The 15,451-nt window shown below is 45.0% G+C and overlaps 1 protein-coding gene across 23 annotated transcripts in view; it reads right to left on the bottom strand.

Moving 5' to 3' along the window:
- MYLK (myosin light chain kinase) overlaps positions 1-15,451 on the bottom strand; it is a 258,792-nt gene that overhangs the window by 110,368 nt on the left and 132,973 nt on the right. For 14 of the 23 annotated variants that reach the window (XM_070583722.1, XM_070583726.1, XM_070583729.1 and 11 more), the window contains 6 exons: positions 9,332-9,380; positions 8,197-8,362; positions 7,058-7,223; positions 5,255-5,273; positions 3,498-4,021; positions 2,720-2,926 (listed from right to left, as the gene is read on the bottom strand). In XM_070583722.1, coding sequence (XP_070439823.1) covers positions 2,720-2,926; positions 3,498-4,021; positions 5,255-5,273; positions 7,058-7,223; positions 8,197-8,362; positions 9,332-9,380 — 1,131 coding nt within the window. The remainder of the gene's footprint in view (positions 1-2,719; positions 2,927-3,497; positions 4,022-5,254; positions 5,274-7,057; positions 7,224-8,196; positions 8,363-9,331; positions 9,381-15,451) is intronic. The other 9 variants (XM_070583738.1, XM_070583734.1, XM_070583736.1 and 6 more) reach the window with 1 other exon arrangement.

The raw sequence follows: 15,451 nt of genomic DNA, 5'->3' as shown, positions 1-15,451 counted from the left end.
CTGGAAAATGGGTGTAACTATAATTATCTCATAAGACTATTGGGATAACGAAATGGAACACATGTAATGCATTGAGCACAAAGCCTGGCACAGTGAACATGCTTCAGTGGAGTGTTAGATGTATTACCAAATGGAAGCTGTGCACACAGGCTACACTTGCAGCAAGTTTGGGGGTGAAAGAGAGAGGAGAGAGAAAGTAGGAGCTGAGGGGGCAGTGGAGCAGAAGGAAGATTTTCTTCCCTCCTTCAGCCTAGGGAAGACCAGAGCAAGCTTGTAGGGAGGAAAAAGAGGCCTCTAGATAAGGGGTGGGAGAGAGATGGAAGAAACGATGGGAGAGTAAATCATTATTAGATACCATCTTTGTGGAGATGGGAAGGGATGGAAAGAGAAGTCTGGGTAAGGGAAACAGACAGCTTTACTGCAGTGATAGGAAAAAGAGAGAAACAGGGTTTGAGGAGAAGCTAAAAGAACACACATCCCACGACTTGCATCTTGGTGAAGTCATCTGGAGAAGTTTTAGAACAATTAGCGTCTCCAAGAAGAAAGAGAGTCCAGAAGAACTTCTGGAACGGCCGAATAAGGACTTCTGAAAATCTGCTCCTCAAACAAGCAACAAGAACACTGGCAAAAATTGTCAAGATCAACTTTTTCAGAACTCTGGACATTCACCAAAGGCTTACAACATTCTGCAGAGCATTCATTCAAAAACAAACCAACAGTGGGATCTTGGTAAGAACAGCAAGCTCTGTGGCCTGCTCAATTCCCATCCCCCTGCCCCAGCTCTGCAGTAGCTCTGAGAACCAACATTCTCCTTCACCCCAACTTTCTGCACATATAGTCTCTGTGTGCAGTTCCATTTAACAATAACAGCTAACACTCCAACGAAAGCACGTTTTTAACCTTTGGTGGACATGATGCCATGTGTGTGTCCCCTGCCCTGACACACAGCCTGGATGATAAGGCTTGGTTGGGCTCCTGGACCTGTGAACTCTGCCTGTAGGCACTCCCACCTCCAAAAAGAATGGATAATATTCCTTGCAAAGGCATGAACATAGACAAATCCCAATTAGGAAGTGAGTCAACAGTACATAGTGAAAGTCAGACTACCTCCCACCCCTTCCTATGGATCCATTGTTTCCTTCCCTGGAGGCAACTTGTGGACCCTTCCCGAAATGTTTTATGCACACACAAACATCTTGGACACTTTCACATTGGCGTCTACAGGCCAGCCACATTTGTTGTACAGGCTGCATGGCATTCTACTATCTGGATGAACCACTAAGTCCTTTTCTTTTCCTTTCTTCTTTTTTGAAAAGTTTATTATGACAAATTTCAGGCACACACAAAAGTAGGGAAAGCAACATAATGAGTCACCATATACCTGTTTCTCAATTTCAATAATTATCAACTCATGGCCAATCTCAATTCATTTATACCCCCACCAACTCCCACCACACATGGATTATTTCTGAAGCAAATATCAGAAACCATATCACTTCACCAGTGAATAACTCAATTAATATGTCTAAAATATATGGACTTAAAAAAATATCCACAAGACCACCATCGCATCTTAAAAATAGCACTAGTTCCTTTATACCAAATATCTTATCAACGCTCAAGTTCTCCTCATATTCTCACGCAAGTTTTTTAAGGCATCTCAATCAGGATCCATGCTAGGTCCGTGTATAGCAATTGTTGGCGCCACTTACATATCTTTTTTTTTTTAAAGGAAGATTGGCCCTGAGATAACATCTGTTGTCAATCTTCCTCTTTTTTTTTCTTTCTTCTCCCTAAAGCCCCAGTACATTTGTTGAAGAAAATAGGCAAAGGTTATTTGTCCCACAGACTTTCCAACAGCCTGAAATTTGCTGACTCTATCCTTGTGGTTTAATATGTTCCTCAACAGTACGACATGGGCCTAGGGTCCCTAAATAGCAGTTAAAGTGAGGGGGAAATTTTATATAGAGACAGATGGGTACAAGGATATTTATCACAGTTTTGTTACCATACTGAAACAATGGAAACAACCTAAATATTCAATAATAATAGGAGGCCTAAATTAGATGCATTATTCTATGAAATATTACATGGCCATTTTTAATGTTTTAATGTTTTCAAGTAATATTAAATAATATAGAAAGAAATAGTATAGAAAGATACTTTTGTAACCTACTTATGTAACATGAGCAAATCAGAATAGAAAGCAGTACACAAAAGCAGAATGCCGATTTTGTTTTAAAAACATTAAAATACCGTTTATTTCTGAGTCATAAGATTATATATTGCTTAAATTCCCCACAATGAACACGCATTAACTTTTATAAACAGACATTACAAGAAACATAAAAGATGTGGGATACCACATCATCTCACATTACTCTAACCGCATATGTTTAGTGAACGCTCGGCTCTCTGGTCATGAAGGGAGACATGGCACCACTCAGACAGCTGAGGAAACTACAAAGGGAGGTCTCAGCTGGGTAGGGCCTAGGGCCTGGGCGTGCTTATTTTGAGGTGATACTGCCATGAATTCCTGACCAGGAATCACTGTCCCTGAGCAATGATTTTGGTCTTGGCATGCGGATGGGGATGACGTTTCTGTTGGGTTGTACACCCTGGGCGGGGGCTGTAGGAGGCGACACTTGTGTGGTATATGAGCACCCCACGAATGGTCCTCCAACAGAGAACCCAGGGTGACCCGGAGTGGTGTACTCACTTTTCACCAGGAGTGTCCAGCCACAGGACACCTGGCCTCGGACGTTGGAGGCTGTGCAGCTGTAGCTCCCGCTGTCCTTCACCTGGGCTCTCAGCAGGCAGAGGTAATGGGACCTGCCATCTTCATAAACCTCAATGGTGTCTTCTTGTCTCCTCACGGGGGCACCTTCCAGGAACCAGGTCACTTCGGGTTTTGGGATTCCTGAAACTACAGGGCCAGATGAAGGAAGTGAGGCGCCCGGAGAGCATACCGGGCTTGTGGGGTATGGGGGGCCCGAACTTGAGGGAAGAGCTCAGTCTAGCGTGCAGTTGCCCTCCAGCTTGAGACCCCTCAACCCTCCACTCCACAAGAGTAACTATCCCAAGACAGAGGCAGGGTACTTGGGGATGAGGGATACAAGGGTGACAAGCCAGGTCTCCAGATCAGCCAAAGCCAGCAGAAGGGACGAAAGAGAAGGAGACCCTGCAGCTTGTTTTGTGAAGGTGATGGTGGTAATGGGTCTTCCCCTCTAGGGTAGTAAGAATTAGGGTGCAGGGTTGATGCTCTATCCATCAATGAACAATGGGCTACTGTTGGGTGCTTCTCCAGAACAAGGGACATGACTAGACTGAGTCCTTCCTGAGGGAAGACCCCTGTAAGGTGGCTTCCTGGAGGCAGGATGAGAGTCTAGTGCAAGGGGATGAGTGGACACAGGAGGCTCAGACACTGCAGTGAAGGAACGGATGGCTAGCCAGGGACTACACTGTGGGGTCCAGCGACCTTCATTAGTTCTACTCACCCTCACATCTGAACTTGACTGTTTGATCTTCACTGACTTCCTGGCTTTGGGGCTTGCTCTCGAATTTGGGGAATGTTGAATCCCTCCAGCTGTCCATGGGGACTTTCCTGGTAGCAACCTTGCTCACAACTTCTTGGCTTCCCAGGCCAGACTGCCTGGTGGGGAGGGTGGCTGGAGGGGGAACAGCTGGGCTCTCTCTCTCTTCTCTGGAAGGAGAGAGGGCACTCGAGACCGGTGCTCTTGGTTCTGGCTGGACTTTTGCGGCCTGCAGGGTGATGGTACTGGAAGTCTGGATGGGGGTTCTCAGGGCCTTTCTAGATGAGTCCCCCTGCTCCAGATTGGATTCCCTCAGGGGCTGAGGCTGGCTACTTGTGGCCCAGGCAGGGGAGCCCCGCTGGGTGCTGGAGCAGTTCTTGCGTTGAGCTGCAGTGTCCAGGCTGTCCAGTGTTGGCCCCTGCGTGATTCCATTGGTCACTTGCTTCCTGATATCAGAATTGGCTGCCTTGGTTCCTCTCACAAATGACCTGTTTGGTGGTGGTGGTGGTGGTGGGGAGGACAGTGGGGAAGGAGAAGGAGGGACAGAATGATCACCTGCTTGTTCACAAGCATTACTCATCACCAGCAGATTCCAGGGACCACGAAGCCCACAGATTTAGAGAGGGAACAAGAGCAAAGATCTTTCTTGCAGTTTCCTCAGTTTCAAGCCTGAAACAAGCAGCCATTCTTGACACTTCCCTGTCCTGCACCCCTAATCCAAGCCTGTTCTATCTACACTTATTAAATCTGCCTTGTCTCTTCTCCACGAGCACCGTCCTAGTTCACACCACATGAATGGTTTCCCCTTGTCACACCCGCCCTCTCTAATCCACGCTCCATATAGCCAGCACAGTCACTCTTCTAAACACATAAATCAAATGCTGTTATTACAAGTTTAAGGATTTTCCAAGAGCTTTCCCACTATAGTAAGTATAAAGCTGAGTTTCACAGGACAGCCTGTAAGGATGCCCCCACGTGAGCTGGCTCCGGCTGCCTCTTGAACCTCCGCTGCCCACCAGGCTGCAGCCACAAGGGCGTTCTTTTGGGCCCCCCCAGTGCCCACCTCTCATCTCACTGCTTTCACACACGCTGGCCCCTCTGTTGGAATGCTTTCTCCCTGAGCTTTCCTTCACCGAGCTAATATTGCTCTTCACAGGCCTGAGCTCAAACTTCAGGTTTTCAGAAAAGGTTTCTGGGACCCTCTAATCTACATGAGCGCTTCTCTGTTATTCTTCCTCATAGATGCATCACAGTTTGTCACGGTATATTCATGCAGCTCTGTTTAAAGCCCTTCTCTCCACTAGACCTCTGCTAACCCCGCATACCCCACATCTAGCACTGAGCCCCGCACACAGGAAAGGAAGCTCCTGATGAAGATGAGCTGGAGGAGCGGGGGGATGCTAGCCTGGACCGTGTAAAGCATCCTTTTCAGGGTAGAGTGCCCTTCTTAACCAGTAACGATACTGAGCGGATACTGAGAAAGACGATGGCACTGAGTCTTTGAGAGTCTCAACACCGATGGCGAGCCTGATATGGAGCCTGTATGGCACGTTACGATAGGAGAACAAAACAAAACACCCCAAATAAAACAGTCCTTCCCAAACAGTCAGTTCTCCCCCGCATCTGACGACTCAGAAATTCAGGGTGTTTCTCAATTACCATCCCTCTTCTCTAGCAGGACATTTCAACTGCAACATAACAATCACAAAGCCTAGACATACCTATTGGCATTGTCCGAACCTGGAAAAAGGCAGAAGGGTAGAAAGACTGTTAGTGGGATGTTTTATACACTGAGGACACAGTGATAAGGCAAGAATCTCATACATTACAGAGTTTTCACTCTCTGAGCTCTCATTGGCTCTGTCACCTGTGGTCCCACCTCCCTCACTCCTTTCAGCTTCCCTGGTCCTGGACTTCTTGGGTTAATCTGACAAACTCCTCGGAGCCCTGGACACACTGTCAACACTTCCACTGCTGCCCTGGTGGCCCCTGCTACCATATTCCATGGCATGGGGTCTGTCCTGTTACCAGGCTACAGAAGGAAACAAAACCCCATTGAGAGGCAAACAAAATAAACACCCACTGAAAATTTCAAGCCCACACTGCTTAACTTACATGTGGCCCTCAAAAACAAACCCCCAAAGTGATCATTTTTGACAACCACCTGCTTTAAAAATGTACAGGGAAAGTGTAATTGTATTCAATTATTCAAAGAAAAAAACATACAACATATATTTTTTCCTGCCACATTATTTTTTAAAATTTTATCATGGGAAATTTAAAAATATACAATAGTAGAGAGAAGCCTATGATAAATCCTGAAGAACATCGCCTTCAGGAAGGAAATATCAACATTTGCCAGCGTTAGTTATCCCTTTTGGTTTTGTGGTTTTGAGGGGCTTTTTCTGGGGGTATTGGAAGCAAATCCCAGGCAGCATATCATTTTGTCATTCAGTGCTTGAGGAGGGAACAGTTCTGAATTCAGCGCTCCGACAAGTAATGGGAGGGAGACTACAACCCTCCCCTCAGTGCCTGACAGCAGGTCCTGATCCTGCAGTGAGTTGTGAAGTCAGATCCTTCGGTCAGGACGAGGATGTTTTTTCCCTTAAAGGTGTAGAATGCAATAGAAAATGCCAGCATGCACCATGTACAGTACAACTCAGGACTGTTTCACGAAACTGGTTTCAGTTAATTATGTGTTATATATGCATGTATGTCCTGGGTTGCCATGTAGAATAAATTTCTTTCTGTGGGTTGTGAAAAACACTTGGGCCAAAAATGCTAATGAGAGCAAGGAGAGGTGGCAGAGAAAAGTCAAACAAGAAAAGACAGTAAGACAGGAGGAGGGGAGAGGCAAGGTCGTGTCCCCCCTGTCGATCCCCAAAATCCCACCCTGCTCAAGGTTCCCGCTCCAATGAGGTGACATCAATCCCTGTCTCTGGCCGCACACTCCGAGGTCCCCAGGCTGGACTTGGTGGAACCACAGGGAATGTAAGGAGGAAACATGTTCAAAGAGACTTCAAAGGAAGAACCAACAGGGGCTGATGACTACAGTGAGGAGGAGACAGGGGTCAAAGATGATACTGAAATGCCCAGGTGGGGTGAGAAGGACAACGAGGATACTAGGGTGGAAAGAGGTGAGGGAGCCTCGATTCAAAGGACAAAGTGGACGCTGAGTTACATTTTAAGCAGTTAGATTTGGGGTGATGGCAAGACATCAGCAATGTTTGCTCTTCCAATCAGCAATTAGAGACACAAAAAAGAAGTCTGAGCAAGAAGAAAAGACTGAAGACACAGGCATGGGGTGGAGTGTGGCGACACAAGTGAAGCATCTTCCTCCGTGGCCGCATCTGTGCTGCCACCCACTTCCTTTCTTCTGGTTCGCGATCTTGCCCCAGGGAACACATGGATATGTAAGTGTGACACACGTAACACCCAGATGTGTAATGAACAAGTAGCTCCTTCTAGGGGGTACGAACCCCAGGAAGGATGGTCCTGCACGAGCCCTCCCCACCAGTTGATACCTTGAATGCAAAGTTCTGCTGACATGGAGGCCTTCCCTGACCCGTTCACCACCATGCATGTGTACACTCCCACATCATCTTGGTTGACCTCCTGGATTTCCAGAACTTGCATCCCATTCTTCTCAGACATAGACACCCGGGCACTCGGCTGCAGGGGAACATCTCCCTGAGGATGGCAATAGGGTAGTGCAGTCAGAGAAACCTGCCCACATTTCGGGATTATCCTCCTACCTCCTGCCAATCCTGGTGGTGGCAGAGCAGCAGAGTCCTCTGCTCTGGGCTCCGTCAACATGCTCAGAGAGCAGTCTTTGGACAATCCAGGGGCCGTGACTCGAGGTCCATGCACATGGTGCGGTGTTTGCTCCAGCTCAGAGAAGACATATGGAACTGTCTCAAAGGAGCCCTAGATTGAGGGGGGAAGTCCTACATTCCCCACTTCAGTTCTCCTTTGCCTCCTCTTCCTTTTAGGATTTTCCCCAGGTCAGTTCAGGAGAATTAGGAAATGCGTAAAAGATGTCCCATCACTCATTTTTATCCAGGAGTTCCATTTGGGAAAAATCTACTCTCCCTGGCCTGACCCCAAGAGTTCCCTAGGGCTCCTCATTGCCCTGTTTAACATCCCCCACCCCACTGCCTCTGCTTCTCTCTCCACCACCACCTCCTCCATCTCACCCAGCCCTGAATAACTATAAAGCACTTCCACATGGTGCCTCCCAACAGTATTCTGAAGTAGGTGGGATGATATCTGCCTCACAGAAAAGGAAGCCAGGGTTCCAAGAGCTCAAATGACTTGCCGAGTTCACAAGCTTTGTGAACCAGGGAGCTGCGGCTTGAACCTAGAAACCTAGTCCCATGACTTCAAATCATGAGATGGTCAGGTCTGTCTTGACTCAGAAGTTTTATGCTGTTTTGTGCATGTGTGGCTTATAGGACACTGTGGACAGAGTAACAGAAGGAGAGGGTGCAAACAGGGGCAAGAACAAGTGTAGCTATCAAACATACAAAGAACCCTGGAGACCCATCTATGGCTGAAACAGAAGGGATTAATCGGAAAGACAGACTCCCACTAGTCCAAGGGCCCAACCTTGAACTCTCAGGGTCCCCAGGCCTGGGCCAGAGTTGGGCAGACAAAACCTCACCTTGAGCCAGGTGACCTGTGGTTGGGGCCGGCCAGTGATCTTGCAGGAGAATCGTCCCATCTGTCCTTCTCTGACGATGGCTCGGCCCAGCTTGGTAGCAAACTTTGGTGGGCACTCTCCCCAGATGCTAGGACGGGTCTCCACTGCGGGGGTTGCAAATCTGTCCCTGGAAAGAAATCAGCAGAGAACCCAGCAGCAATTCAGATCCTCTTCTCTGTGCACCGTGCTCCACCCACACCTCCCCCCACAAAGTCACTTAAGTTGGGGATCAGAAACCAGCCTTTGGGTTGCTTTGGCAGCCTTCCCAACTCTATGCCTCAACCACATTTCTGATGCACCCTCTGGAAAAATCTGTGGCACCAAAACCTATTTCCTCTACCTCCTGGGCATGCAGCTAGACTTCATTTACTAGCCTCCCTTGAAGTAAGGTATACCTGAATTCTAGTGAGTTCCGGCCAAAAGCCCGTGTTGTGGCCAAGAGACTACAAGCAGAAGTGCTGTATACCACTTCTATGCTGAACCCATAAAAACCTCCTGTGAGATTCTCCCACACTCTCTCCTGCCCACTCTTCTGGGTAGATGCAGAGGGGCGAGCAGGGGCTCCAAGGCCTAGGAGATGATGGAGTCACAAAATGGAAGGAGGCTGGGTCCCTGAAAGATAATGGGAAGTTTCTCCACCTGTTCAAGAATATCTGAATTGATTTTGCTTGACTAAGAAATGTTTTCCTATGCTAGCCATTGGGATTTGGGAGCTTGTCTGTTACAGCAGCTACTGTTACTTACCCTTACCAAGACTGGTTTACTTTCCATAGGAAGTGTCACATGTTGATTGCCTCTCTTAGTCTGCTTATTTAAGTTTTCTGACTATTGCCATGGTTGTTAGAGATCCCTGCAGACTATGGTCACATAACCTGCTTCCTCAGCATTTAGCAGCTGGACCAGTCAAAGGAGATAGTCACAAAGGCCGCCAGGTCAGGAGGTGCTATGTGAATGACACATCACATCCCAATAGGCTCCCACTTTAGTTATTATAACCCAGGATGCTCAGGAAGACTTACTCCCTGGACCTGTTCTGTAAAGTCAGCAGGAAAAGCCAATCCAGCCCTTCCCCTGGCTTGAACATCCTAGAACTTACCCTAAAGTTTTGGGAACAACAGGCTGACCATGCTTCTTCACAAAGCCTCCTGCAAGTGGAAAAAAAAGAGAAAGAGGATTAAAGAGGTTCAGATCTGAGCCAGCAACTTGGAGCAATGAAAGTCAGGAAGTGTCAACAGGAGGGTGGGGTGGCATAATGAGGGAAACAGTTCACCCTGCCTGAGCCCAGACTGGGTCAGGCACCATGGGGGGCCCTTTACATACAATGTACATAATTTGCATGGATTTCCTGCAATAATTTAAGGCAGCTGGTACATCATCCTTCTATTTTTCAAACAAATGAGAAAAATGAGATTCAGAGAAGTTAAGTTGCCCTCTCAAGTCACAGAGCCAGTGCAGAAATGCACCCAGGCCTGCCTATTCTAGAACACTCAACCCATCTGCTGAGCTGTTATATGCCACTGGACCTTCCACTTTGGGGATTATCTGTGGTGACCCAGGCTCTCTCCAGAAAATGACCCAGGTGAAGGGAGGGAGGGAGATGCACACGCATCCCTCTTACCACGTCCATTCACATTTGACACAATCAACACCCCATCTTTCTACTTAAGACCCAGCAAATAGCAGTTATCTGTCCTGCTGGAATGGAGCAGATCACTGGAGATGAGCTATGGTGGAGCCAGGACCTCACCAGACCATGCACCAGCAGCACACTGGGCACGGCCGGTCCCGGGGGAGGCGCTGCCATGCTGGGCAGGAAGCAGTTAAACAGCAAACCCAGCAAGGCAGCTAGGTCAGCACTTTTATCCAGCTGCTTCAGGGGAGACCAATTCATCCTGTGACCAGGAAGTGACTATAAAGTGGTGGCATGTTTCTGAGGAACGGGGAGGGGGAGGAGAGGAAATTTTTGAGATGGTGATCAGCCTGGAAGTTGTTCTCTTTTTGCCACAAGGTAGGAATGTTTATAAAACCCCACCCAAGGCATGCATGGAAAGGGCAGAAGTCATTCCTTGATATCAGCAGGCAGCTGCAATGGAAGATTCGCAGGGTGTTTACTGGAAAAGGGTAAACTGCCTTAAATATGGGCACTGATCACATCTGTGTGAATGCATAGGAACAGAGGAAGGGAGGATGAAGATCATGGCATCTCCCTCAGCCATATCTGGTTTAAAGTTTCACCAGAACCTTAGTGAAAAAGGATTAATAACAAACGCCAGCATCACATTTAAGCTGTGGTTCCATACAGATTGGCAATTATTGTACATGTATTTCTGTTTAATATAACTATTTAGTGAGCTGTTTATAGTTTTCACTCTATAATCTGGGTTGGGTTCTTGTCATTCAATTCTCTGTTCAAGGTTAAAAGAACTTCTAAGTTGATCAAAGGAGAAATCTGTTCTGGGAGGACCCAACTGACAACTGCAGTCAAGATGTGGGGGCACCTCAGACACTGCTGGGGGAAGTGCAAACCAGTCAGTCCTTTCAGAAAGTATCTGAGCGAATGAGAATCAGGCTCTAAAGATGCTCAGCTCTTAGACCAGCACCTTCCTTTCTGTGCTTCCAGTCAAAGGAAATGATGCTAAAAGTAGAAAGTTTACAAAGCTGTTCACTTCGGTCTTGTTTGTAACAGTAAAAATTGGAAAGGATGTAAATGTCACACAGTAGGAAGACAATAAGTGGTTAAGTAAAATGCACAATTAGACATCTTATTCTGCCATGGAATTATGTTTAATAATATATGAAACATGCAGAAATATGTTAAAATATTATCTCATTTGCTCCTCAGCACACTCCAATTGGGCTGTGATCCTTGCCACTCCACTGAGCTTCATCCTGACCACCATCTTGCCAAACCCAATGGCTAATCTTCCCCATCTCACTCAGATGCTCAGGAGAGCGTCACACGAGCAGCCACTCGCTTTAAAGCACTTTCTCCTCCAGACTCTCCTGCTTTTACCACGTTGCCTGCTCTTCCTCAAGCTCCTTCTCTTCTCGACCTTTGCATGTGGGATTCCCTAGGCTGAGTCCTGGGTCCTCCCCTGAGCACTGTTGACTCTCCTCCAGAAGGTCTTAGACAGTCCTGTAGCTTTAAATATCATCTATAAGCTGATGACTCCAAAACCATATCCCCACCAGAACTTCTTCTTCATGCACCAGAGGCATCCAGAACAATACCCAGCACACTGCAGGTATTCAAATATTTGTTAAATAAGTGAATTTTATGAAAAAAAGAGCAGCATACAAAACTCTATTCAATGTGACCACAATTAGGTAAAAATAAAATAAAATACCCAAACATAGGAAAACTACCAGAAGAAAACATACCAAAATGTTATTAATACTGATTGTTTCTCTGTGGTGGGACTATGACTAATTTTATTCAGCTGTATTTTCTAAAACCTATAAATACAATGGTAAAGAAAAAACAAAACATGATCTAGTTACCAAAAGAAGAAAAAAAGTGAGGAAGGTGGAGAAGGAAAGTAAAAAAGGGAAAAAGATTCTGGCATCTAAACAGAAGGTACCAAGGGCTTCTCACACATGCTCTATACCACAGCACTAGCCAAAGCCCCAATCACCAGGACTCCCGCCTAAAAATATTCACGTATCAGTCACTGCACTTATCACTCATTTCATCCTGGAGTAAAGATCTGATAAAAATTAGATTGATCAATTGATGAATGGATAAACAAAATGCCATCTATCCATACAATGAAATATTATTCAGCCATCCTTATAAAGGAATAAAGTAATGAAACATGCCATAACATGCATGAACCTCAAAAAAATTTGCTAAGTGAAGAAAGCCAGACACACACAAAAATGTATGATTCCATTTATATAAAATGTTCAGAAGAGGCAAATCTACAGAGACAGAAAGCAGATTAGTGGTTGCCAAGGTTTGGGGAGTAACTGCTCAATGGGTTTGGGGTTTCTGTTTGGGGTGATGAAAAGTTCTGGAACTAGATCGCAGTGATGGTTGCACAACATTGTGAAATACTTAACGCCACTGAATTGTATACTTTAAAGTGGTTAAGATGGTAAATTTTATGTTATGTGTATTTTACCACAATAAAAAAACTAGACTAAGCATCTTTAAAACTCTTGGGAATTAAAGATCTTAATTCAAAGGCTAAAATTCCTTAAAAAATGAAATAAAGCAAAAATATGGCATTTCCTCAAAGAATAGCACAAGAAGGACGTCTGGAGGTACATCTAGATCAGGCTAAGAGCGGTTTATGGGACGATCCAAAAGCAACACATAAAGCAGGCAGCTAAACAAGGAACTGAGGAATGCTGATTACAATGTGAGTTAACACGAGAGAGTTTACATCAAAACAAAAAGAGAATTTGGGCTAAAGTAACTGGCAGGGTCTATTTATAGGCAAAAATCTGAAGTTGCCAGTTGTCAGATAAGGCAAAATTAATTTTGTGAAAGTATGAAAATCTGGCAGAACAGTAAGGCTATGTAGAAAAATTAGTGGAAAGGGGATTAAGGTAGAAATGCCAAAAATAGAACAGTAAGCTAAGAGAAGTGGTGAAGACAGGATCGAGTGTAAGGGAAAAAAAGGCCAAGGCATTGAAGGTATTTAAACAGTTGTCTTCGATTTTCAAGGACAGTGAAACAGAGTGCTGGCAGGTTTTAGGAGTGAAAAGTTCAATAGCAGAGGGACCTAGCACTTTTTGTCAAAGGACATACATGGAAAGACTGAGACAGAGAATGCTGCCGAAAAGGGGAATAATGTGATCAAGATGGTAAGGAGAAGAAATGCTCCTAAAAATGTGTGATGATGAAAATTTATCACCCAAACAGCAACTCTCAATACTGAAAGGGACATAATTAATTCTGCTAGGACAACAGGAGTAAACCAGGACTGTTCCAGGCAAACCAGGGTGCAGTTACCCCACTCATAGACAACTTCAAAGCAGATTTTAAGGATTGTTTAAAAGAGTGGTTCTCCACTCAAGCAAAAAGGCTCACTTTTTAAACACATGCTTAGCAATGGCCCCTGTGTCAGCCTGAATTGAAGTTTTCTACTAACCACCCCTATAAATAATTTCAAGAAGAAAATAAGTGTAAAGCCCTAACTAAAATGTTAAGGAGAAATAAAAGGAAGGTAAATTATAATATTATTAATTTCAATATGTAAATGTTCAAGCATGACTTTTTTGATATGCAAATACTGAGGCACGTTAGACGACACAATGAAATGGTCAGGTGCTTGCATGGACTCACATGCAGGTTTGGATTTAAAAGTGAATGATCAAAAAATGTACTGTACAAGTAGTACAGGAAAATGAAAGAGCACACTTGTATAGGTAGACTTCTAAAAAATAAAAAGAATAAAAAGTAGGGTTAGCAATGTTATATGTCAATTATATCTCAATAAAGAGAGAACAAAAGAAAAGTAACATAGTAAAAAAAAAAAGTAGTGTTAGGATAAGTAACAGAGCAGACATACTATATAAAAAAGGAAGAGTGAAATCACTTTAAAAGAAAATAGCACAGCAAGACAAGTTACAGACCACTGAAGTAGAGAAAATGAAAAAAATAACTATAAATGTGGTGTCAGAACAATTTTGTTTTATGAGATGCAATCTTTGAGACCCCATCTGTACTAAAATACCGATTCAGTCCCTATTATGCATAAGGCATTAACCAGAGCTTCAACAAATAGATTGACATGTATAATAAAAGCTAGAATAAAATTTGAACCTCAAGAGAAAGGCGGAGTGCTTCAAAGATGGGAGAGGGGACATGTCGTTGCAGCGTCGGGGTCCGTTGAAGGCTGTGAATTTCAACTTAAAGGCAACAGTAGATCACTGGAGGGTTCAAAGAGGGGGGTGATAAAATCCCACCTGAATTTTTAAAGAAGATATTTTGAACAGCAAGGTGGAGAGTAGAGTGGGGTACAGTGGGATGGGAGAGACCAGTTGAGAATTTGTGCAACAGGAAAGAGACCATGGCGGCCAGGATCAGGATGGTGGCGGGGAACAAATGAGAACGGCGTGGGAGATGGCACAGCAGGATGCAGTGACTGACTGGGGAAGGGGAGGGGAAGGATGACTAAGTAGTCCGGCCGCCCTCCTTCCCAAGGACACGTGGGTTGTCACCTGTCAAGGTTTCAGCTGTGTCTTCCTGGGGGCCATCAAAGTCCTAACTATAAATTTAATGGTCTTTGGCTAGTGGCTGCCTGTCACTATATAATCAGGAGTCTCCTCCTACACAAACTGTTCATTCGACAGTCTCCACTCAAGCAGGGAGCTTTGGAGTTCACTGCTACAGTCCACTCTGGCTGGAATGTACATATGTACATTATTCTTATGATGTGACACTCAATAACAAGTACGTCCTTCCACAGAGGCTAAGGAGGTCATCCCCGGGCACCAAGTAGACATTTCAGGAGTTCTGTCTGAGGTTCCAGGAAACTGACACACTGAAGAATCAATTCTTCCTCAGGGGGTTGAAATAAAACATCCACTACTTATAAGACAAACCATTTCCTGGTCATTCATGGATAAGTCAATCATATATCCTACCCAATGAGTTCAAAGGAATAGCGACACGAAGTTTTGTTTTGGAGGGGGGAGTAGTTCAATAACTTGTGACCAGTGATCTCTCGACTGTCTAAAATAAGTCCTCTAAAGAGAAATCTAGATACTCTGCAGAGAGAAAATAATTTATTTCCTTGAGAGTCGTCTTTCGGAAGCCCAGACTCCCAGGCATCCCAGCTCACTTCTCTAGAGCCACCTTCCTTTGTGATTCCCCAAACAACACTAAGTCAAGTAGCAGGTATTCCCTTTAGTACTTAAGACATAAAGACTGATTTTGTATCAATTTTATCAGAAAGGAAACAAAGGAAGATTTACATCTGGTTTGAGCTGTTTCCCCCTTCCGATGTAGTGGAACTCACCTGGCTGCCATCTGCAGTACAGGTGTCCGATCAGAAGTCACCAATGGGCAAGTGCAGCGTAAGGGAAGGGTATTTTAAGCATGGCTTTGGAGAAATTTCTTGTCCTAATAAGCAACCCATTTTTGTTGGGGATCATGCACAATAATGGCGTATCAAAGACTAATGGAACACATGAAAAAACTGTGATCAGTAGATTTAATAAACCCAAGCGTTCAGAAAAATAAAGATTAAGTTAAAAATATTCA

Source organism: Equus przewalskii, chromosome 18, assembly GCF_037783145.1.
Source record: "Equus przewalskii isolate Varuska chromosome 18, EquPr2, whole genome shotgun sequence".
NCBI lineage: Eukaryota > Metazoa > Chordata > Mammalia > Perissodactyla > Equidae > Equus > Equus przewalskii.
Note: the sequence above shows the minus strand (reverse complement) of the source record. Positions and strands in the feature narration are given on the sequence as shown.